The sequence below is a fragment of the Conger conger genome, chromosome 17 (genome assembly GCF_963514075.1).
Source record: "Conger conger chromosome 17, fConCon1.1, whole genome shotgun sequence".
NCBI lineage: Eukaryota > Metazoa > Chordata > Actinopteri > Anguilliformes > Congridae > Conger > Conger conger.
Window position 1 is genome coordinate 24,759,846 of NC_083776.1, and position 9,313 is coordinate 24,769,158.

Sequence of the window (9,313 nt, forward strand, 5' to 3'; positions counted from 1 at the left end):
TTGGCCTTCCCTGTCATTAGTCCTCATTGAAGTTCAGTCAGTCACCCTCATGAAGTACAGAAAATGTCCTCCGGTCGTGCACGGATGGCTCATTGAGTGTATTCAGCTGATAAACTACGTAGTCTATTCTGGTGTACTGTCCATCTTTGTTATTAATATTGACTCCAGGCTGGTTGCCCCACTATAACTACAATTTAGCTCCATTTCTGGAAACTTTTTAGGTCAGAGGCTGACATTGAAGCTAAAATGAATGGCACCTCAGTAATATGGGTTAATGCATCACAGAAGTAACTGCCAATGGGAAATGGGTGAAAAGGAACAAGGTTGTTGAATAATAAAAGTTTTTCACACCACAGTTTGGTTTGCATACAACTTTACAAAGAAAACCAGCTCTAGGTAATGCTGGCTGATTGCTAAGGAAAGTACCTTTATACAGATGTTCAAAATTGCTTGTTTAACAAGTGGCATCGTTTAACATTAACAAACTTAAGAAAAGATAAATGTTTAATACTGATTCACAAAGCTTCGGTGCAAAAAAACAGGTGACTCCATTCCAGTTCATTCTTGCACTCTGACTAAAACAGCTGCAAAACCAAGAACCACATGTAAAAACATTCACTAAAAAGATAAAATATTTCATTTTCAATACATTCTTAAAAAGACAGACACTGCAACAACAGCTATGAGGGCCAGAGTTGGAAAGTTCAGGGGTCACAAAGTAAAAATCCTGCCATGTGTTCCCCCCATGGATTTCTGCTGATTTCACCAATTCGTTTTACCTCCTGGCTGTAGAACTGTGCTAATTAGCAAAATCTGGGTGATTGGAACAAAATACTAGGAAGAACTTTTACTTTCTGAACCTGGATTTTCCGCTTCTGATAAGGGTGGAGGGGTTTCTACTCTCATGTAGACAATATGTACAGCCAAAGGAAAATAAAAAAAGTGGTACAGCAGGTTGTTTTTCTTTTCTCAGTGATTAAGGCTAAGGTTCAACTGACATTCGATCAATACGCAAACGGAAGGCAGTTCATGGATTGGCCAGTAGGGGGGTAGGTGGGCCATATAGATCTTTCTGTGAAGTAGAGCAGGGGGTGAAAGGTCAGTGTGCTGTCCTCCCTGCCTGTTCTCAGCAGACAGTGCAGTGCCCCTGACCAGCATGTTGATCACACCCTTTTTGGATTGATGGTTGCGCCCAATCCAGTTCTGCCGTTAGGATGTTGGTCGGGACAGCGCACCGAGTCCTCACAGCATGAAGGACTTGGTGTGTTTGAAGTCCTCAGCCTAGAGAGAAGTAGCCAGGCATTCAGTGATTAACTCTTACAGTACAGACCAACCCGTGCTTCTCTGACTGTGCAATAAGCCAGGCCATCAATAAACCTATTTTAAAAAAACAAAGCTGCTTTCTCCATCAGTAACATTCGGAACACAATACAAAGGCTGGCCATGAGCTTTCTGACTTGTAAGTAGCAACAGTTGTACACTGATGGCTGTTAAATAAATACAAATCATTCAAATGTAGCAGCATCCCAAAATATGAAAGAAGCTAACAGGAAGGCAACTTACATATTGTGGAGGGTTGTAGTTTGTGTTGTTGCTGGAAGATAAATAAATAATTTTAGATGCTATACTACAATGTGGCTGCTCTCCATTATAAAAGCTCATTAGTCCCTATTTATGCCCCTCCTCCAAGAGATCTTCTAGTGCTGTCCCAAGACCCTAGCTAGAAGAGGAAGTCAGAATCTCCTCTAACAGAAATGATCTGTAAACACACACACACACCGTCTCTTAATTTGTCTATCTGTCCCTCTGTCTCTGCCTGTCTGTCTGTCTGTCCGCCCCTGACTCACATGTCATCTGCTCTGTGCAGGTTCTGGCTGCTGATGTGGGCGATGCCATGACACTCTGGTATCCAGAAGGACCTGCAAGGTGAGGGGCAGGGGGCATATGGAGGTCGCAGGTCAGAGGTAACACGGTGATGGCACACACTGAAAACCATGCTTAGGGACATTAGCCAGGACACCAATGCAGGGGGGGCGCAGCCAATTACAATGCAGGATTTTGTTGGTGTTATGGGCAGGGAGAAATGGGAATTGAATGAAATTGGTCAATGGGAATTGTGAATAATTGGGTCACAGTGAATAATTCTAAGAGGCAGACAGGCAGACAGTCATGCTATTCAGTCAGGCAGTCAATATTATCTGCTTTTTAATCCAGTCAGTCTCTTCTGTTATTTGGATTCTTACTCCTGCGGTCAGCAAAACATCATACACAAGTTCATAAAATTAAATCATTCATACAAATGCTCTCTCTCACTGCCTGAACCAACTAACACTTTTAGTTCCACTTCATTGCCTATTACTCTGTTCTATCACAGTAGAGTGACATTATTACACTTCTCTCTGCTGATGTATTAGTAAGAAAATAAGAAACAGACCCTTACCTTCCGTTGTGGCCTTCTATGTCATTGGAAAGAAGGAAATGGAGAGAAGAGAATGGCAGAGAAAGAGAATAGGTTGAGTGATTTTACAGATGTGAATAACACACACAGTAACAACAGGTAAATGAACAATATGATTCTCTCACACTGGCCAGTCAACAGATTAACCCGAAGCTTCCCATAGCAGAATCCTGAGTGCAGCCTCAGTTTCAGTAAGACACATTCAGGAGAGCGGCCATTTCACTCGTCAGACTGATGAAGAATCAGACTCAGACATGCCAAGAATCAGAGCATAGAGGAGGCCGTACAGGCAGACTCACTTCTGAAGTAGCCCCGTCGATAGGCGTAGTAGACCCCGAGGCAACAAGCAAGGATTATGAAGATCACCACGACCACAGCAATTATCGCTGATATGTTCACATCGTCTGGGATGGAGCGGGAGATGAAGGGAAAGACCATACTGAGATTCACAAAGATCCTGAGCACAGTCTGTTGTAATGGCTAACACTGTTGCACGGCACACACAAATACTCAAGCTTCAGCACACACACTCACACACACACTCACCACACACACACACACAGACACACACACACACACGCACGCACGCACTCACCACACACACACTCACCAATCTTCATGTGTTTCCCGTCACAGCTCTTTGGTGCCCCCACTTCATTGGACGCCAGACAGTGGTACTGTCCCGTGTCAGCCCGCGAGACGGAGTTAAATCGCTGCGTGAGACAGGAGTGGAGGGGAAAGAGCGATAAAGGGTCATCTGCACTGAAATAGAACTGTGTAACAGGTGTAGTCTGTGCTGTACAGTGTTTGTAGTCTGCCTCATGCATTATAACATCTGTCATATAGTGTAACAGCTGTGGTCTGTGTTATTCAGTGTAACAGCGGCCGTCTGTTGTACAGTGTAGGAGCTGTGTTCTGTGTCATACAGTGTTAAGTCATAGTCTGTGCTGTACAGCTGTAATCTTTGTAGGGCATTGTAACAGCTCATACAGTGTAACAGCTGTAGTCCGTCTCACAGTGTAACAGCTTTAGTAAGTGCTGTACATTTGACAATTTAGCCTGTTCTGTAGTACAGTGAGACTGTTTTCGTCTGTAGTGCAGTGAAATAGCTTTAGTCTCTTTTGTTTTGTAGGGTAAGGTAGCTTGAGAGTAAATGAGAGAAAGGAATCAAATTGTATGTGGTCACATACTCAATCAAGCTAAACTACTTATGCCACTTGCATTATGCCGAATCAGTGAAAGAACATAATTATGTAAAAACTTCAGTACAGCCTTAATTGATCAAGATATTTGACTGCAACAACATAAGCCACACTTGAGTATTTTAATCATGTTTTTAGACTTAAAATCGTATTTCTATTATTTTCTGCCTAAATGAGACAAAACAATTGCCAATGAGGTGAGACAGCTTTACTTGTTTCACAATTTGGCAGTGGGGTAATACAATTTCACTTGTCAAGCAAAAAGTAACTTAAAACTTAAAAGGTAATATTAATAAGATCTAAGTCAACATTTAAGTCTAAATTTAAGACAAAGGATTTTTGTTGAGATATATATATAATTTTTTTTTTGCAGTGTACACCAGAGAACCAGTCTTTTGCCAGACTGATTAGTTGTATACCCCAGTGAATGGTCACTCACCAGGATGCCAGTATTGGTGTCCAGTGTGTAGGAGATGTTGGCCCAGTGAGTGACACTCAGCTTTTTGTTGTCCTTGAACCAAGTGTAGATGGCAGGAGGAACACTCTGTTTGTCCCTACAGCGCAATTCCACTGTACTGCCCGTTACTGCAGAACTGGGGATCTCGCACAGGGGTGTGTGTGGGGGTACTGGGGGGGCACAGAGAGATAGGGGAGAGAGGGGGGAAGGAGAGAGTTAGGGCAGGGTTGCACAGCTCCGGTCCTGAAGGGCCAGTCTGCATGCTGGCTTCTTTCTGGCTTCTTTGCATGTGTTTAAAAATGTGTTAGGGGGGTCTGTGTTGTAGGCTCTATTTCCCATGTCTTAGAACTGGCTGCTATGTAAGTGTGCATGGTGTCTTTCAGGTAGCTGATAGATTGATTGGAATGTTCTCAGGTGAGGCTAATTGTGGGCCTATTTAAGATCAGCTGTGCTGTCTTTTTGCAGCTAGGTTTGGGCAGTATGGTAGCAAAGCAGTTGCTTAGAATTGTATCAAAAACAATTTTAGATGCAACTGCCCAGGTAATATAGAAAGACTTTATTCACATTTTGCTTTATGTTTAAAGGAAGGAAGAGGAGAGGGTAAATGAAGGGTTCATAGCAGGAGATAAAACCTCCAGGAGGGTGGGAATGTGTAGGTGATTTGGGTTTGTCACCCTACAGCAGGGCCAGTCTCAGAGCTGGTTTTTGTTCCAAGCAATTACCTTAATACATTTTTCTGACAGCTCTAGAAATCATGTTGGTTTGCACATGTACTTGAGCACAGTACAATCTTTAGGATACACTTGCAGTCTGCAGTTGCAGCTGGTGCATATACAAATGTCAAGACATTATTTAGCTAATACAGTAATTAAGACCAGATCGGCTCCTGCTGTGGACCCCTGCCCTACAGACTAATTCAACTGTGTTTATACACAAACCTTTGGTTGTCCAAACAATTGACCAGTTTCATGACCTATCGAGGCCTAAACACACCTGGCATACAGCCTACAAAGAGAGCGAAAGCAGCCACAGAGTAACAGACAAATAGATGTAAAGGGGGAGGAAAGACAGGAAGTCCTACCGAGCACTTTCAGGGTGACGTTGGTCTCGCCCAGCTTGTCCCGGTCCTGATTAGCGCTGACTTCACAGCGGTATTCACCTGTGTCTTTCTGCGTCACCCTGTGCAGGGTCACCGTGGCCCCCTCCATCTTCGCACGCCCGGCAAAGTCCCCTACATGAACAAAGGGGCGTTGGTGTGAAATGGCACGGTGGCAGTGGAGTGGAAAGGTGGGAATGGTTTGGGTATACACTGTGCGATTTTTGCCGCAATTCTGCAGTCGCAGAGATTAGTCGCAGACGACTGATTTAGTGAATCTTAGCCTAGCGGAAAACTAGCAGTGTCAGATATTTTGGCCAGAATCGTGCAATGTGACAGCTGCTACGACCACAGCCAATGAACGTCTAATGGACAGCCAATAGGAGCATCGTAATACAATACATGACGTACTGTAAGCGATACACGTAGCAGTCTAACCACGATAAACACATTGTTTTAACATTAATTATAACATTAATATAACATAACATTAATTCATTCAGTCTCTATCTCTCAAACCGTTTCGCATTCCGAATAAATTGCCAAAGTTGAGACACCTGTCAGGAACAATGTAGCTAATATCCAAAAGGAAATCAAGAAAAAAAAAAGTGTTTAAAATGACTTTTTCCAGACAAAAAAACACCACGATTAGTCTACAGCTTTTTGCTCAACCATCCTCAAATTCTGTGTGTGGAGGTCAGATGCCGTAGCCACTGTAATCGTATGATGGAATCTCTGCTCTTATTAGAGAATTCTTGGATCTTATCGCATAGTGTGACAGCAGTGAAAGACGGGATATTGTTGGGGCTGCATCGCACAGTGTACCAATCTTAAAAGATGGCCGATATTGCACAGTGTGCAGCCAGCATTAGAGAGCTGGGATTTCGGAATGGAAGAGAAACCGAGGTAGCGGGTTTGGGTGTGGAGGGTGGAGGGGGGTCTGCTTTAAGGGTGGAGTGCTGTGATAAGGCTGAAGACACTAAACGTCACCTGTGAATTGTCCGTCAAAGTAGACAAAGGACACATCCTTGCCCTTCTTCTTCCATTCAATACGGGGATTGTTGTCTTTCTCCGTCTTGAACACACAGGACAGCACGGCATCTGAAAAAGTGCAAGAGACATTGTTTGTTGAATGAAAAGAAACATTTGATTGCAAAAAAAGATGAGAGATGAGCAAGGGACAGTAATGTAAGGAAAGATAAAAAGGTGTGTAGCGGACGGATAAACGATTCCCAGAAAAACCAGTGTGGCACGTGATCATTGCTTGTCCTCCTCTCTCTCACCTGTGTTCTCAGGGACCTCCACTCTGGGCCTATTGCTGCTCACAGTGACTGGGGCAGCGCTTGGGCCTGCAGGGAAAAAAGAAAGTAAGAGTAACCTCTACAGACAGAGACAGAGAGCGGACAGAGAAATGAATGGTAGAGAGCCAAAGAAAGAGAGCGGGAAAAGTCAGTCTTCACTTTGTATTCACTTTGAGTAACACTGCTGTTCTCCACTAATGTACGTCGCTCTGGACGTACTATTGTAATGACAGTCAGCAGTGGTGGGAAGTCCAGTGATCACAAAGTCAAAGTCCTGCCGTATGTTTCCTCCACCCATGCACACAGTTTATTTCTCTAATTAGTTCTACCTCCTGGCTGAAGAACTGTGCTAATTGATAAATCCAGGCGATTGGAACAAAACACTAAGGAGGTGGATATTCCGCCTCCGACAGTCAGTACAGAGACAGGGTCCCAGTGGCTAGCCTGAAAAAGCAGGCCGCTGAGATGTTCACCGCCTGTTTTCTTGGAGAGAGCGAGGCTCTGAGCTCACTGTGCACCTGTGGATGTCTGCTGTCCCCTTCTCTATCCATGGCATGTCCACACTTTCTCCACCTCCGTCCCACCCCCCCGTCTCTGGTTTCCCTGACATCCCTGTCCACCCCCCCCCCCCGGCAGGTGCAGCTGCACACAAAGACAGCTGGCACCAGCTGTCTGTCAAAGGGTGCCCTTCCCCACAAGCACACTAACTTAGGCACACTAACACTCTGCGCAAACTAGCCATTTAACTATCCCACTTTTTCAGCATGTTGGTCGATTGGATTTAATGTTAAGAGTAAACATGAATATCGGCTGCTATTATGTCCCTCTCCCTAGCCTTGTAATTTATGCTCACCAACCGGCCAGTTCTTGGAACTTTGCTGCTGTCCATAATGATAGTAATACAATTACCCAAACCCCCACTCCTGTCCTTTGGTCTCAGAGATCGTGAACATCCAACTGCTGTCTATTAAGCAGCCATCTTACAGATCCTTTGATATCCACCAATCAGTGATCGCAGCGATACGATCACAATCACAATGATCCTGATACAGACTGGCGCTTGACATGGCGTAGTTCAACTGAAGGACAGGGCTTGTTTTTTTTTTGTTTTTTTTTTCTAAATATTAATTATGATCTGAGTGACTGAATTCTGAATTTAGTTCTGAGTTTCACATCTGCACTCCCTGTTCTATCCATGTTCTATGAATTGGAATGACAGATAATTATGTGACACAATTACCTGTGCTATGACTTAGAAAGGACATGAAAGTGATTTCCATTTTAGTAGATGCTAAAATGCCGTACACAGATTACATTTTTGCATACAAACTATTCATTCATCTGTATATTTTACTGGTGCAACTGAGATTAAAGGCACTGCAGCTGGGATTGTAGCTCATTGAGTTTAAGTAATTACCTTAGGGTACTCCAACAGGGAACGTTACAGGGATTGTAATTCAAAGCCTCTTCCCTAACCATTATACTATACTCATCTCAAGTAGAAAATATTAGCTTGCAGTGTGCTACCTCCGGCTTGACAAAGGAAATTGTCTTACCACATAGGCCGTCAAATCTGAATATTAGACTAAAATACTTGTTAAGATTGACTTATTCGTTTTTGATGTGTACACTACTGCCCCCAACTTCCAATAATGGCATCTCTTTATGAATGTTCATGTTTAATGAAGCTTTAAAATGTAGAAACCCACATGAATTGTAGCCCCAGAATAAATGTTTACTCGCGAGTCCCGTGGGGTGTGAATTTATATAATGAGTAAGGCTTTTTCCTCATGCAGGGTGATAGTGACGCATCTCCATTTCATACATTAGTTTCATTAGTGTCCATGACATTTTTACCTTTGACAGGAACAGGAAATAGGACAGCCCTTCCTCCCTGCTGATTGGAGCTTGAGTATTGTTTTGTCATCCTGTTTCTTTCTCTGGGAAACGCCTGCCAGCAGCAGGATGGGGGAGGGTGCATCAGTTGAGAGAGACATATTTATGAGCACACGCACACAATATCCCACTGCTTCTTTCCCTGCCTTTGGCATATTCCCTCAACTGGAGTCCTGATATATTGTCAGCTGTTTTAAAACATAGCTTCAGCTGGTCAAACCGTGTCAAGCTAGGAGCTGGTCTGAACTGGTCCACCAGCTAAACCATGTCGAGCTGGGAGCTGGTCTGAACTGGTCTGCCAGCTAAACCATGTCGACCTGGGAGCTGGTCTGAACTGGTCCGCCAGCTAAACCATGTCGAGCTGGGAGCTGAGAGCTGGTCTGAACCGGTCAACCAGCTACCACCTGTTTCAAAACCTAGCTTGAGATATTTTTTCAGCAGGGAGAAGATGTCGGATAACCTGCTGTGCTGCGTACTCCTTGCTTGGAGTACTGTTCAGAGTGAGATGAAATGTCCTCACCAGCACATAACCAGTAGTCCTTTAGAATCATTCCGCTGAACCTGGAGTGTTACTGAACTTTCAATCAGTGTATGCGCTACAAAATAGAGGAGACATACAAAAACACAGAGAAAGGAGCACACTGCCATTGCTGATCCTATCCTTAGACAAAGTCCAGACCATCTAGCTGGAAAGACACCAGAATCCCACAGAAAGTTCTACACTAACATCACTGGTCATGGGCAATGAAGTCGGCTCAAGCATCTATTAACTTGTTTCCAGTTCTACAGATTTTCCATTCTTGTGCCTGAACTACACTGTCTAAAATGTGCACCTTCAGTTTTTAGTTTAGACTGACAGACAGCCAATAATCCTTGGTCAGAAGACCTCAGACCCAGTCTTGG

The 9,313-nt window shown here is 43.9% G+C and overlaps 1 protein-coding gene across 2 annotated transcripts in view; it reads right to left on the reverse strand.

Moving 5' to 3' along the window:
• Positions 1-356: 356 nt before the first annotated feature.
• Positions 357-9,313, reverse strand: part of jam2a (junctional adhesion molecule 2a) — a 12,057-nt gene continuing 3,100 nt past the window's right edge. The window contains exons 2-11 of one of the 2 annotated variants that reach the window (XM_061226024.1): positions 6,497-6,562; positions 6,204-6,314; positions 5,199-5,348; positions 4,100-4,287; positions 3,069-3,171; positions 2,758-2,862; positions 2,441-2,456; positions 1,848-1,919; positions 1,564-1,594; positions 357-1,281 (exon numbers count right to left, since the gene is read on the reverse strand). In XM_061226024.1, coding sequence (XP_061082008.1) covers positions 1,243-1,281; positions 1,564-1,594; positions 1,848-1,919; positions 2,441-2,456; positions 2,758-2,862; positions 3,069-3,171; positions 4,100-4,287; positions 5,199-5,348; positions 6,204-6,314; positions 6,497-6,562 — 881 coding nt within the window. In that variant the 3' untranslated portion in view covers positions 357-1,242. The remainder of the gene's footprint in view (positions 1,282-1,563; positions 1,595-1,847; positions 1,920-2,440; positions 2,457-2,757; positions 2,863-3,068; positions 3,172-4,099; positions 4,288-5,198; positions 5,349-6,203; positions 6,315-6,496; positions 6,563-9,313) is intronic. The other variant, XM_061226025.1, reaches the window with a different exon arrangement.